Genomic DNA, 14659 nt, shown 5'->3' with positions numbered 1-14659 from the left:
GATATATGCAATAAGGCAAGAATATCATATTATCGGAGTGTATTGAGGGGTTGTCGATCCCCCACTGTCATGCAACTCATCTTTGATCAGTGACGTCTTTTGATAAGTTTGACCGATATCGTTTGACCCTAGTTAGGTACATACTACTAGTAGTAAGAGCCTTGAACGGAACGTTAAATTTTTAGATAAGCCAAAGAAGTATTATCATACCTACCTAGGTACCTACTTAACCTGGGTATTCTTCTTCTAAGTTGAACAAGTCGAACGAGTCCAAGGCTAAGAGTCAATTTTTAAAGCATCTAAACACATCTAAACGCATCTGAATACATTCATTTCATCTTCAAGATATGTCTGTTGAAACCCTAACCACTATCTCCCCTACTACAAATGAGCCGATATTAACGCGCAATGGCGTTACGGCCTCCGAGTTGGAAGAGATCCCTACCATTGCTGCTGAAAAATTCAAGAGTTGGAGACAGACTTCCTTGGTTGACCGGCAAATCATAGTCAAGAAAGCACTCAAGCTACTAGAGAAGAAGAAGGATGAACTTGCCGAAGAGCTTACCGTTCAGATGGGACGGCCCATTGCTTATACCGGCGTTGAAAGTAAAGCTCATACATAACTTTACCCCTATATCTATGTGCCTAAGAGACACTTAATAACTTTTTCATTAGTCACTACTGCCATTAAACGTGGTGACTATTTAGTCAAAATCAGCGAAGAGGCGTTGAAGGACACAGATGGCGAGCCGGAGAAAGGTTTCAAGCGATTCATCCGAAAAGTCCCTGTTGGCCCCGTCCTCGTCATCTTCGCGTGGAACGTGAGATAACCCCATATCCTTATTTTCGCTTCAAACTTCAGACTTCGGGGGCTAAATGAGACTGATTCCCTCCAGTACCCTTATCTGATCTTAGTGAACTCGCTCATCCCAGCTTTGCTTGCGGGTAACACCGTCATCCTCAAGCCTTCACCTCAGACCCCTACAATTGTGGAGCAGGTTGCCAAAGTTTTTGCGGAGGCCGGTCTGCCTGCCGGGGTCTTGCAATACTTTCATTGTGGCTCGCCAACAACGTTGGAGTCTGTCGTGCGGAACCCCAAGATAGCACATATCTGCTTCACTGGCTCTGTTGCTGGTGGCCTATCAGTCCAAAGAGCTGCCTCGGATCGAATTGTCAACGTTGGCCTGGAACTTGGTGGTAAGGATCCCGCATACGTTAGGGGAGACGTAGACCTCGACTGGGCGGCCGCCGAAATTGTCGATGGGTCAATTTTCAATTCAGGTCAGAGCTGCTGTGCTATCGAGCGTGTTTATGTCGATGAGAAGATCTACGATTCATTTGTCGAGGCCGCCCAGAAGGTGCTGAAAGACTACAAAGTCGGTGATCCTCTCGAAAAGGAGACACAGATCGGACCTGTCATCTCAAAGCGATCTAAGGAGACCATCGAGTCCCATATTCAAGATGCTCTAAACAAAGGCGCAAAGGACTCGACTCCAGAAAACGCAACCTTTTCAAGTCTCCCACTGAAAGGTAACTTTGTCAAACCCACTCTCCTCACGGATGTCAACCACAGCATGACGGTCATGACGGAAGAGACATTTGGACCGGTCATTGCGGTCATGAAAGTCAAGTCTGACGAGGAAGCCGTGACCCTTATGAACGATAGCGAATTTGGCCTTACCGCTAGCGTATGGACCAAGGACGTCGACAAGGGCTACGAATTGGCAGAGCAAGTCGAGGCGGGGACGGTCTTTGTCAACCGAGCCGATTACCCCAGCCCGGTGAGTTTTCTTTGTGTTTTCGGATCTGGCACCAGGTGACCAAGCATTGCTAACATATGCGTTTGTAGGATCTCGCCTGGACAGGCTGGAAGAATTCGGGCAAGGGCGTCACTCTAAGTAAATTTGGCTTTGATCAGTTTGTGAAGCTAAAGAACTACCATTTGAAAGACTACCCGAAATAGTATCTACCTACATAGGTAGGTATATATATAAATACATATAAATGGGAAATGTGAACCAATAAAGAAGGATTCAGGGGAGGATGTTCTGGAATGAATAAGTGGTTTATTTCAACGGTATCCCATTGGACGCCCTGAAAGCTTAGTCGATGAACTGGGTGGAAACCTTCCCTTTTGGGCAACAATGTTCCTGGTTTCACCTGGATCCAAATGTACTCATGATAGGTGGTTCGTGATAGGTACTCGGGACGGCGACCTGGTTATGCAAAGCTGACGAGTTGTTGTCTCAAAAGCCGGTGTTTCGAAACACACTGGGGCCAATTCCATTCAACTAATAATATCATGTTATTTCTTGAACCCCTATACTACAGCCCCCTGTCGCTATAGACAATTGCCACATTCCGGAGCTGCCAACATTGAATTGAAATTTGAGTGACGATGTTCTATTATGCTCATAATCCAAGAAATGTTTGGCTGCCTAACATAAAGCCATTATTTAGGTAAATACAAGGTAAGTAGTTTGACATACGTGTATTTCGCATCCGATATCGTTCTTTTCCCATTTCTTTAAACCCCTAGTCCTTTTGCGACACGCAACACACACATATACATTCGTTCCTTTGTGCTTCGTGATACCATTTCATTTTTGATTTTACACTATCCCAGTTAGACTTGAATTTGTCGCTCTTTTTTTATGACATCAAAAAAATCTCCGTTCATGTTCAACTCAGTAGCTGGACTTCTTGAATTTCAGTATAACCACCATAACTACACTCCCTCCTTTACACAACTTCTCTTGTAATCCTCGTACCCGTTCAGCAAGAGCGGCTGTGTTCAGCTCACTGCCTATTCCCCGCTCTGGACCCTCTGTCAGGCTTGAACCGACCAACCGACAGTTTCTTTAGATTCAGCTTCGGAGATCTAAAGGAAGGGAACCCTCCCCCCCAAAACACTTGTGTTCAAGTTGTGTTCAAGATTATCTACCTCGGTGAATTAGAAGCCATATTCATCATCGTCATCCTCGGCCATCCCTACCTATCCATCTCATAGCCTCCTAAGCAAGCCACTTGCCACGCTTTTTATCTTGACGATCATTTGAGGAATTAATTCTCTTTTCTCGCTTGGTCCGCACGATTGTTGATCGTTGATTAGTCGGCAATTGCCTGTCTTACATAACTTGGCGATTTGCACTTACCTTTTATACCTCCAGCTACTGCGTACCTGGTAGTGGTACGACCTAGTGAAAGTTAAAGTGCCGCCGTGTGCCTGCAGGAACATTGGACGATACATACTAGGCTTAAATCAAGTCGCAACCTTGAAGTTCCATCTCAACCAACTTTCGACACCCTCGTACCTTGAAACTTTCACTTGACATTTAGGGCCAAACGTTCCTGTTGCCAGGCGATTGTTGCCAGGCAATTGTTACTGGGCAATTATCTCACTCAGATCTATTTTGAGTTTTGTTGCACAGGTATTTACCTGTAAAACCAGCTCGCCGCTGCAACTCGATCAAATCAATCATCCAAATTCATCGATAATTTTCAGCATTGATTTTCAGCTCCGCCTAACCTCATTGCTGACTCTTATCTTCTTACCTTACCCCGAAAATCTCGGAAATCTTAAGAGAGAAAAAACGAAGAAGAAGAAGAAGAAGAAGAAGAAAAAAAAAAGAATTCTAAAGTTAAGGGACTTAGAAACTTGGAATTTCTTTGTGGCAGCGGCGACCTTGCAATCCTTCTAGGTTCCCTTCCGAATCTTTTTTTCGGGGCCGGTGCCATCAACGCATCTTCAATTCTTTTTTCTTTATTACTTTTTACTTCTCTCCCGCCCACCTACAGATACGCAAGTAGGTACGGCACGGCACATACCTCATTCGAGCAGGTTGTCACAATTATTTTTTAGCTTTTAATAAAGTTAGAGAATCATCTCATCCTTCTCTCCTCCGATCGCGCCTCTCCCTCCCTCTTCCCCTCCCTTCTACCTACCTTTTACTTATTAGGTACATTACCTAAACATCTCAACCATCAAAGCAAAAATGCTAGGCTGCATTGGTGGTTTCCGTGCCCTTGCGGCCAAAGTACAGAGACTCTTTGGCCGTACGCCAAAGACTTCTTCCTCTGAGAAGCAACCCCTTCAGATTGTAAGTTTTACTTTTATTTTTATTTTTATTTTCACTATCACTATGTACCTCCAGGGCCTGATATCACCATGCACGCATCGCTAAATTCTTCAATGTTACCGCAACATACTTACTACGATTCTATAATTCAAACTTCAAACTTCAATCTTCAACCTCAATGGCCACCCTACTTCTCTTCCACTATCGCTAGCAAATACAATACTAACCACTATCTTAGTCTGCACCCTTCGATTTCAAGCACGAGACAGTGTCCTTGCCGGGAGTTTCGGAAGATGAGTAAGCCTTTACCCTTTCTTATGCTTGTTGCGCTTGTCTGTTTGTCTGCTTGTCTGTTTCGCATTACGCCCAATAAGAGACGATAAAGGATGAAAAGGAAAGGTCTTGCGCCACAAAATCCTGACGAGTGACCAATCCCACCACCACTACTACTGCCTAAGACGTTTGTCTAACTGTACTTTGTCAGGATCGCCATTTTGAAGGAGCAAGCGGCGGCGGCCCGCATCGGCTACGCCGATCCTTCGTCCATCGGCACCCCGCGCAAAGCTCCCGCCCCGCCATCTTTGCGACCCGTCACCCCTATCCTGAAGGTAAGTACTAAGTACAATCAGGATGAGAACTGCGAATTCCCGCGAATTGAACATCCAGCTAATACTCAGCAGGTGACACCAAGCACCCCCATCTCTCCCGCCGAGAACCGCATCTAGGGTTTTCATTTTCAAGTCCCTCCATCGGCTAATGACGAAAGTCGTCATGAGAGTAGTTATGGCTCAATACCTGACATACTCTCAAATGAAAGCGATGGCCTTACCTCGCCGTCGCCTCTTTAATGCTGCTAAGAAAATGGCAGCCTGCTTTGGTCTTACCTGGCTTCCACAATTCGCTTCTTAGTTCGATAAGAAGTGCTTAATTAGGTGTATGTGGTCAGCTATATAGTAGCTATCTGGCTACTTGTGTGGGTGTTTGAACTCTACTGGCCTCTTTTTTCATACTACGATGCGACGAGAAAAAAGAAAAGCAAAATAACGTTATCAGTTTGAGTCGAGGCTTATAAATTAGATGGACGGGACTTACAACACCCCTTAATGAAAAAAACTGGATTTTGGCCCCAACAACCGACACTATCGGGACACGCAAGGCCAAGTTAAGGCGTATAAAATACGTGTAGGATATTGGCGTGGCAATGCTAACTTTCCCATTTCCTCCCCCGTTTAAGCATATTTCTCCTTTATTTCCCAACTTTATCCCTTTCTTCTAGCAAGTACGAGGCGTTTTGGTCAAATCATGTCGGTGTTTAATGGTCGAGTAACACGGATGGTAGAATGCATAGGCGGTATGGCTCGGTTCGGCTCGGTTCGGTTGCAAATGGGGTTATCTCCCATATCTGTATCCATGTGTCCCTGCACGGCGTTATATAATCTGGGCTGCTCATTTTCATGGGAGGTTTATGTGGAGAGGGTGGTATCGATCTAGGTAGCTAGCAAGCCGTATCACGAATATATACCCTTCCGCAGGCCGGTATAATATGCTTTTCTTAATTAGGGGTTGTTCTTAAAGGGTGCTACGTTTTTTCATGTGCTTTTGCTATTATTATATGCACTGAAAAGAAAGCGTTGGCTTCGAGGCGAGTAGGATACGTAGTTGCCCATGGCGATAGTGTTGTTCTGGAATACACACCTCCTAGGCCCGTGAAAAAGAGGAAGGGGGGGGTACGTATGAGTTTGCTAATTCGTAGGTGCGGATTCATAGCTATCATCACAGTATATCTAGGCTGGCATTCCTAAGAATAGGATATTTACTACTTGTCAAAGACACGATGCCCCCCCTTATACAAAAACGTCCTGTACCTACAGTATCTGTTCTCTATACCATTATTCTTTCTCTTTCCCTTTTCTATTTTTTTATTTTTATTTTTCCCTTCTTAGGTACCTACAACCCATCTGATCTCTAGCCAAGCCACCCCTCATACTGGGCCGGGCCCTCCCTCCTGACGCCCTGCATCTCGCCCTTGACGCCGAGCAGCTTGACCTTGGCGCCCTTCTCCTCGCTCCACTTCCGCAGAAACTCCCTGATGCTGTTTTCGGTCTTCTCGTCGTCGCGGGTTAGGAGGACAAGGGCGTCAAAGCCGCCGGCGCCAGGGACGACGCCCTCGAGGACGCCGTCGACGCCGTCGCGGAGGGCGTCCAGGAGCTGCGTTTGGCTGTCGGGCTCGATGGGGACGCCGCTGCGGCGGCCCATCTCGCGGACGAGGTGGCGGATCTGGGCGACTGCGTCACGGATGCCGTCGTTGCTGCTGCTGTTCTGGTCCGTGGTGGTGGTGGTGGTGGTGGCCTGGAGCAGGGCCTGGCCAAGGGCCTCGTTGCGCGCTTGGAGGTCGTCCCAGAGCTGCTTGGCGCCGGCGGGGTCCGTCTCGTCGCGCCACTTGAGGACCTGCTTGACCATGCCGACGGTCTGGCTGCCGCAGTCGACGTCGCACATGCGGAGCACCAGGCCCGGCGGCACCCGCACGCCCTCCTTGGCCACCTGGGTGTCCCACCTGTCGGCCGACTCCACACACGCGGCGAGCGCGGGCGCGAAGCCCGGGGTCCCGACCTCCGGGAGGTCGCGCAGGACGGAGGGGGAGAACCGGCGGTACACGCAGGAGCCGTAGACGGCGGCCGCGACGTCGAAGCCCGAGCCCACTTTGCCCTGGGCCGCGCAGTGGGCTGCCTGGGCGAGGTTGTGGAGGATCTGGCGGCCCTTCTCGGACTCGAGGTCGAAGACGGAGGGCGGCAAGTAGTGAGTTAGCAGCGCGGCGGTAAGAGCCGTTACGAGGGCCGCCGACGACCCCAGCCCCGTCTTGTGGGCGTCCTTGAGCTTCGTCGGGAACTTGGCGAAGCGGGATGGGGCGGCGCCGGAACATGAGGCTGATGAGGTGGTGGGGGAGGTGTGCGGCTGTGAGTAGTAGTCGTTGTCGGCGAGGATAGTCAGGTGCACGGGGTCAAAGGCGTTGGACGGCTTGAAATGGCCCACCGTGGTGATGTAGGTGAGAGCGTAGGCAAGAGTTACCTCAACAAAGGGATTTGGGCTTATTTTTGAGCCGCTATTTATGAGACTGTGAGCATGCTATGTGGCAATATATATGCATATAAACTGTGTAGTTGGGAATTGTGATAAATGAGAATAATTGGCAAATGCAATCTAATTCAAAGTGACGGCAATACAGTTGATAGCCACCGCCACCAAATGGGGTCGACAGGGGAAACATCCGATCATACTAGTAATGATCGGATAAAGACCTCACATATGAGTATGAAGTGAGGGAGACCAAACGTACACTTGAAGCTGAGTCAGCTTAATGCCCCCATCTTCGGGAGCAAGATGGTATCCATAGCGCCATTGAGCTTCAAGAAACTGAGGGCTATCGACGACGATTTCGCTCAGCTGGACGCCCTCGCTAGTCTTGATCTCCCGAGCGATGACATTGATGCGAGCGCTCAAGCCGAAGACAAGGCCGGTATATTGGCGGTCGAGGACTAGGTAGCCTCCGGCTAGGAGCACCTTGCCCGGAGCGGAGACAACCGTCGGGGCGTTCGGCATCTGGAATATTTGCCCCACGTTCTGTCTTTTAATGGTTCTTTTGTTTCCGTTTAGGTGACCTTCATGGAAGTATATAAAAGGGAAAGGGACAAGTCAACTGGAGACGAATAATGATCGACAGGGGAGGAGTTTGTTTGTTTGTTTGTTTGAATAAAACCCCTCTTTTATAAACAGGACCGAAACTCCTATCCGGCTTGCTCCCTAAATAACGAATCCGAGGCCGATCGAACTCCGGAAGTACTAAAGGATTCAAGTGCCGTTGTGCAGGAAAAGGAACGGCTGTAAGATATATTTTAGAGTGGATGTCCCTTTTCTTGCGGGGAATTTGATCCCTTTTTTCTTAACCTAGCCTCAGTCAGGTTACGTAGGTAGCTGTGGAGAAAGATATTAATGTTCCTCCTACATGTGTAATAACTGTGATAAGCAACACTATATGTAAAGGAAGAAATACAACAAATTGGAAATCCCATCGTCTTTTCATACTTTTCCATATTCGTCCAATGCCCTTTTAAGCTTAACTTAGCGCAATGTGTTAGGGCAGGTACCTGCTTAGCAAGTTAGAATAGGCCAATCATATGGGTGGTGGCCTGATGGCTATGGCTATGGTTGGAGAATATGCACTAAAGTGATTGCTGGGAATTGCTGTTTCAAGTAACCCCGAGCTACATAGTATTGGCTCTATATTGTATTATGTATCTGTATAGTGTTTAGGTAAGTGAACTACCAGAACTTCTTGGGTATTTGCAAAAATGTAGATATCTATAACTATAGCTAGTTGATCTAGATCCCAGAGGAAGGCTTCAGAATTATATTGTCGATCAGACGAACGGCTGGCCCATCGTTACTCCCCAAGTCTTCACCGGGTTGTGCTGATTCGACTGGTAGCATCTTGATAGCACCACTCAGCACGCCTCCCTGCTTTGGGTCTACTACGCTCATTTCCTCCATTGATAGCGGATCTGCAAGAGAAATGTAGTCCACCTCGTATCTAACCCTCTCTTCAGGGGCAAGACTCAATTGCTGATTTAAAACATCAGTGGTTACCGTTTTAGCAGCTTTGAGGATGGATTCTCGATCCAAAGCGCCCTTTAGGTATTGAGATTCTGCAGCTTTGAGGGCATGATATAGGGTGGTGGCAACTTTACGTCGCCTCTCGCCTAGGTAGACGTTTCTAGAGCTTAAAGCGAGACCATCAGAGTCTCGGACAGTAGAACCTATGACAACATCGATAGGTAGCGTAAAATCTCTGACGAGCTTCCGGATTATCACGGATTGCTGGACATCCTTCTGGCCAAAGTATACCTTTTCAGGTTGTACAATGTTGAACAGCTTCAAGCAAACGGTGGCAACACCCCGGAAGAAGGTTGGTCGTGTGCCACCTTCGAGCAACTCGCTGATTGGTGTCATGACCACAAAACTCCCTTTAGAATCGACCTCCTGGCCAGGAAATCCTGAAGGATACATCTCCGAAGTCGTTGGCGCAAAAACAGCGCTGATGCGACCGAGGTTCCCGCCGTCGTCTGCCAGTTCACGGTCCAAGTTGGCCAACACTTTACAGTCCTCGTCCCAGGTTACGGGATAAGAAGCCAAGTCTTCCTTGATTCCAAACTGGGCCGGGTTCACGTATATGCTGACGACGACGTGGTGAGTTTCGCGAGCTGCGGCGCGGATCAAGGAAAGATGACCTTCGTGTAGAGCTCCCATGGTAGGTACTAGTCCTACAATCCTGTGATCGAGGTACTGGGGCTTTCTCCATCTCCTCACAGCCTCGACAGTACGCATTACACGGATTGGAGAAGATGGAATGGTTTCGTAGGCTGAGCGTCGAGCTGAAGCCATCGTTCGGATGAATGTTCGATTGAAAGTGGGCGATATGGCATAGCCACGCAGATTGAGAGCGAACATCGAGGGCTACTTATTCGGTAATTTATAATTCTAGACATGCAGTGTTTTTAAATAGTTAAGGAGGGTGCAATGAGGTAATTATTGATACATCATGAGCCATTGCGGTGACTCTGCGGGAAATTGAGATGAAATGAGAAAAAAATCGTGATGGTTTCTACTACGAATATTTGGGGACGATTTGAAGTAATACACGATAAGCTAAAGCTGCCCCTCCAAAGTACAGGGTAGGTAGGTACGAAGGTTGTGGCCAAAAGTTTAGACCAAGATATACCTCAGCCCCACAGTTCCTCCACTTTTCTACCACTGTAAGAAATATTATCGCCAACATACTTACCTACTTATAAAGCCTTATAAATTTATTTAATACATATTAAATATGCTATTACGTTATTTAATTAGTATATTTAATAATAGAAATTTCTATAATTTCTTTTCTTTATTAAATTAATGTAAATACTTGTATAATAATCTAAGGTTGTTTAGGACTGAAGGCTTTAAGTTTATAGCACATTATAGCGCTTAAGTGTGCTATAAGGTGCTATACTTTTAAGGGTTGTAAGGGATTTAACGTTAAATGTATACCTATTATTGGTAGAGGCCCAAAAAAGAGTAACGCACTGTGGGGCAGAGGTATATCTTGGTCTAAACTTTTGGCCACAACCTTCGTAGTAGGTAGACCGTAGCCCCTTGACCCCTACCATGTATCAAGTTAGCGGGGTTGACGTAGCTAAAACTTAATTCAGCATGACATAACCCTGTTAATTACAATTACGGCGTCTCATAGTCTCCGATGTAATAGGAACTTCAATTAACTACCTAACCTAGGTATATAGTATTTAGGATTTATTTATCATTGTTACAATCATTTACTATTATCGTCAACTTTGGATCTTAACACACAACTTGAAGAAACATATTTCAATAATCCCCCTCCCCATGACTAATTTCTAACATCAACAGAGCTATAGCCGCTCACGTTGCCTCAATGTCAGGCTTGCTTAATACAAGCTTGCTATTGGCGAGCTTGTGCTTTACTACTCTTGTGCTGGGATCGGGAAATCGACCATACGGCCAAGAACAGATTCCTTTAAATGACTTCGACTACCAAGAAGCCTGTCCAGATTATACCCAGTACTCGACATATCCGCATCGTCCCCTGAGCGACGGCCCTCATGCTCTACCTTTTCAGAGACCTGATCCGCGATGTCGTACCTTTCACTCGGATGCTATAGAGCAAGTCATCAAAGATGTGACGTCTCGGATGAAAGATCCTGATCTGGCCCGTCTCTTTGAAAATGCATTTCCTGTCAGTCTGACTTATAAATCCATATTCAACATGTTTCTTTGTACAATCTGCCCGTGTTCAGGCGACTAACGGAGTCAATGATTTACAGTCTACTACGGACACCACCGTCAAGTTTCATACTACCGGATCCACGAATAAAAAGAAGCCGAGAAGAACCCTATACGACGAGGGACAGTGGGAGGGACTGCATTCATTCATCATCACGGGAGACATCATTGCCGAATGGCTTAGAGATTCTACTAACCAACTCTCACCCTACCAGCCTTTAGCGAAGAAGGACCCTGCCATACACGACTTGATTCTAGGCGCCATCAATACTCAATCCGAATATGTTATTGAATCCCCGTATTGCAACGCCTTCCAACCGCCTCCTATTAGTGGACTACCCATATCTCAAAATGGTCAGGACGACGTCGTTCATCCCGTCTACGAGCCGTCATTTGTTTTCGAGTGCAAATACGAATTAGATTCCCTCGCGCACTTCCTCGCCTTAGCGAATGACTTCAACGACCACACAGGATCCACAGAATTTGTGACGCCTCGTTGGTACTTGGCACTGGAAACACTATTGAATGTGCTGGAGCAGCAGTCCATGTCGACTTTCGATCCAGAAACAGGACGTTATCGCCGAAATGAATACACCTTCAATCGCAACACAAATACGGGCACAGAGACGCTCAGTCTAAAAGGGGTAGGGAATCCTCTAAACAACGGTACTGGTCTTGTGCGCTCCGCCTTTAGACCGAGTGATGATGCTACTATCCTAGGATTCTTCATTCCGGCTAATGCAATGATAGCCGTGGAATTGAAGAGAACTGCTGCAATCCTGCAATCCGTTGGCAAGAGCGTATTAGCTCAGACTGTTGAGGGCTGGAGCCAAACCATTACCGACGGTGTTTGGGAACACGGAGTGGTGCGCCATCGAGTCTTCGGTGACGTTTTTGCATACGAAGTGGACGGATATGGATCATCTATTCTAATGGATGACGCCAATTATCCCTCTCTTCTAGCCTTACCACTCATGGGCTTCCTAAAGTCAGACGACAAGACATACCAGAACACGCGACGTATGCTACTGGCGAAATCATCAAATCCATACTACCTCGTAGGGAGAGAGTTCCAAGGCATCGGAGGTTAGTCTTGTCTTGGGTCCTTTCTAATCAAAATCTGTATTAATTAGCCATTAAAGGTCCTCATGTGGGACTCTCAAATGCCTGGCCCATGAGTCTCCTCGTCCAGGCCCAGACATCGGACGACGACGAGGAGATAATGGAATGCCTCAAACTGGTGCTCAAGTCAAGTTCACTTGGCTTGGTTCACGAAAGCGTCGATGTCAACCTGATTCATTCCTATACAAGTGAGTCTCCCCTTACCCCACCCAGGGTTATTATTGGATTAATAACTAACTGCGAATTTCTAGGAAGCTGGTTTGCCTGTAAGTTTCGAAACTTGAAGCCCCAAAGCCCTAGTGACTAGATGTATGGTACTAACTGCGTTATAGGGGCGAACGGTGTTTTCGCGGAAACGATTCTCGATATAGCCAAGAGAAAACCGCACTTGATTTTTAAGGAGCCCGCAACGCCTTACGAAATATAATTTGCTAGCCCGGTACGGGATAAAAAAACGCTGTGGTGGCAATATAGCACTTGCGATGACGAAGATGACGACGATAATGATGATAGAAGATTACACCGACTCTGTTTATAATGGTGTCTCTTTTTTATGCATATCTAACATTGAAATGCAGCATATATGTACCTAGTAGTATAGCCCATCCGCGTATATACCATATAAAGAAGTGTGTTTCATTCACTCGACGCTCAAGTATATTATCGGTAAACAAGAGGGAGCAATACCCCCAAGTACTACAATGATCACGAAATGTATATCGCACGGGAGAGTCAAGAGAGAGCAACTTGGCTTTGAAACATGGGTATCTTAGTTGTAAACATCATTGCGATTTCCGCCTTTCTTCGCTTCCCATCCTATCCTGCCCTATCCCAGCCTAGTCCATGCTTTGTTCATGCGCCGTGACAATATTCCCATATGAAGATGATTTATTCTATTTTTATTCTTCGCTTGAACGTCATAATTAGGTTACGTAGGTAGACAAGCTTACTAGTAAAAAACAACCGCTACCTACATAGGTGCGCGCCTACCACCCCCAGGTCCTGGACGAGGCCGTGAAGACGGGGGGCTTCCACTGGATGCGCTCGGGGGCGATGTAGCGCTTCTTCTTCTGGCGGGCCTTGTCGCGGAGCTTGATGAGGGACTCGGGGACGACGAGCTTGTGCTCGCCCTTGTGGTAGACCTGCATCTTGAGGGCCTGGAGGGTGTGCTCGACGTCCTGGGTGGTCATGGCGAGGGCGGTGGAGATCTGCTCGATGCTGGACTTCTCGTCGCGGTCGTTGCAGTCGAGCAGGAGCTCGAGGATGTTCTCGGACCAGTATTGGCGGTAGCTGAGCAATCCCAAGTCGGAGAGGGGCTTCTCGGGCGAGCCGAGCTTGCCCTCGATCTTGGAGAGCTCGTAGGAGAATTGGATGAGCAGGCGGCCGAAGCCTTTTCGTTGGTATTGGGGGAGCGTGAGAATGCAGGCGACGTTGTAGCCGTCGGCGCTCTCTTTCTCCTTGGAGAAGTACCCCACGAGATGGTGGCCTTTCTCGCTCTTCTGCGTCATGACGTAGAATAAGAAGGGGTCGACGTCGTAGTAGAGCGTCTTGTGGTCGAGGAACATCTTGGACAGCAAGCACAGATTCCGACACCAGGTGCGCTGGCGACGGCCGTCGATCTCGAAGAAGGAGACGTAGTCGTCGCGGTATATCTCGTTGCCGGGCGGGTGTTGGAGCGTACACTTTTGGCGGTGTCGGTAGAATGACTTTCTGTCGCCGTAGTAGCTCAGGCAGAATTCGCATATGGATATGACGTCTTCTTGGGTAAATGACTCTGGGTACGGTGAGAAATACCAGGGAAACAAGTCCCATTGTCCAAACTGTACTCTGGATATATTTCGTATTCGCGCCAGTTCCGTCGGGTTCTGGGTCATGGATCCACCGGTACGCAGCTTCTCTATTTCTGCTTCCCTGCTGAATCCATCCTCTTTCTTAACCTCGGGTGCCTGGTCTTCGTCGTCTATATCCATTTCATCGCCGTTTGCCGCTGGCGTTTCTCCAGCCTTGGATTCGAAGTCTTGTGGTGTGGACGGCGCTTTCGATTGGGACTGACTGTCGGCGAAATCGACCCACGGACGAGGGGTTACGGCTTCAGACATGACTGACTGCTCCCTCTTCCCCGGTCTCTTTTGCGCCTTGTTGCCTACCAGTTTCCTCTTGGGCGCGGTGGAATTCTTGCCCTTACCATCCTTCGGCTTGTCTTTGTCGGGGTTCGGCCATTCCACGTCCTGTTCGAAGTCTATTCGTTTGACGGGCACCCACTCATCGAGTCGCTTGTTGAAGTTGTCGAAGTTGCAGTAGAATTGGCGGCCGCTTTTGGTATCTCGTATGCTGAGGATCTCGGCGCGTCGCGCTTGGCCGTCTTTCTCGACTAGGGCGATGCAGCCCACACGTATCGTATCGACGTTGGCCCTGCTCTTCTGTCGAGGTCCCTCAGGGCCTACGGCGGCCTCGCCGTTCACCGCACTAGGACTCATGGTGAGAAATCGATAGCGCCAGGTTAGTAAGTTGATGGCTTGATGAAGTGGAAGTGTATATTGATGAGAGAAAGTAAAATAAAACAAAGAATTTAGAGGGGCAAATCAGTTCAAAGCTTAAAGTTG

The 14659-nt window shown here is 47.7% G+C and overlaps 6 protein-coding genes across 6 annotated transcripts; 3 read left to right on the top strand and 3 right to left on the bottom strand.

The window, feature by feature from the left end:
- The first annotated feature begins 113 nt into the window (after positions 1–113).
- Positions 114–2296, top strand: GGS25DRAFT_471258 (aldehyde dehydrogenase). Its single transcript, XM_049259325.1, has 4 exons — positions 114–606; positions 676–821; positions 897–1781; positions 1850–2296. The coding sequence occupies exons 1-4, from the start codon at positions 348–350 to the stop codon at positions 1961–1963; spliced, it is 1404 nt and encodes a 467-aa protein (XP_049121657.1). The 5' UTR covers positions 114–347; the 3' UTR covers positions 1964–2296.
- A 1571-nt stretch (positions 2297–3867) lies between these two features.
- Positions 3868–5093, top strand: GGS25DRAFT_44118 (uncharacterized protein). The gene is made up of 4 exons (XM_049258731.1): positions 3868–4100; positions 4318–4376; positions 4564–4687; positions 4760–5093. Exons 1-4 carry the CDS (start codon positions 3996–3998, stop codon positions 4802–4804), a joined length of 333 nt encoding a protein of 110 aa, XP_049121656.1. The 5' UTR covers positions 3868–3995; the 3' UTR covers positions 4805–5093.
- Positions 5094–5619: 526 nt separating this feature from the next.
- On the bottom strand, positions 5620–8121 carry GGS25DRAFT_471253 (Phosphomevalonate kinase). The gene is made up of 2 exons (XM_049259324.1): positions 7414–8121; positions 5620–7179 (listed from the first exon to the last, which is right to left on the bottom strand). The coding sequence occupies exons 1-2, from the start codon at positions 7674–7676 to the stop codon at positions 6045–6047; spliced, it is 1398 nt and encodes a 465-aa protein (XP_049121655.1). The 5' UTR covers positions 7677–8121; the 3' UTR covers positions 5620–6044.
- Positions 8122–8322: 201 nt separating this feature from the next.
- Positions 8323–9745, bottom strand: GGS25DRAFT_471251 (Nucleotidylyl transferase). The gene has a single exon (XM_049259323.1). It carries the CDS (start codon positions 9579–9581, stop codon positions 8457–8459), a length of 1125 nt encoding a protein of 374 aa, XP_049121654.1. The 5' UTR covers positions 9582–9745; the 3' UTR covers positions 8323–8456.
- Positions 9746–10360: 615 nt separating this feature from the next.
- On the top strand, positions 10361–12797 carry GGS25DRAFT_471249 (glycoside hydrolase family 125 protein). Its single transcript, XM_049259322.1, has 5 exons — positions 10361–10887; positions 10976–12020; positions 12077–12244; positions 12308–12322; positions 12389–12797. Exons 1-5 carry the CDS (start codon positions 10567–10569, stop codon positions 12481–12483), a joined length of 1644 nt encoding a protein of 547 aa, XP_049121653.1. The 5' UTR covers positions 10361–10566; the 3' UTR covers positions 12484–12797.
- Positions 12798–14656, bottom strand: GGS25DRAFT_471241 (histone acetyltransferase). The gene has a single exon (XM_049259321.1). The coding sequence runs from the start codon at positions 14531–14533 to the stop codon at positions 13043–13045; it is 1491 nt and encodes a 496-aa protein (XP_049121652.1). The 5' UTR covers positions 14534–14656; the 3' UTR covers positions 12798–13042.
- Between the last annotated feature and the right edge of the window lie 3 nt (positions 14657–14659).

Source organism: Hypoxylon fragiforme (assembly GCF_022984875.1).
Source record: "Hypoxylon fragiforme strain CBS 206.31 chromosome Unknown GGS25scaffold_1, whole genome shotgun sequence".
Taxonomy (NCBI): domain Eukaryota; kingdom Fungi; phylum Ascomycota; class Sordariomycetes; order Xylariales; family Hypoxylaceae; genus Hypoxylon; species Hypoxylon fragiforme.
Note: the sequence above shows the minus strand (reverse complement) of the source record. Positions and strands in the feature narration are given on the sequence as shown.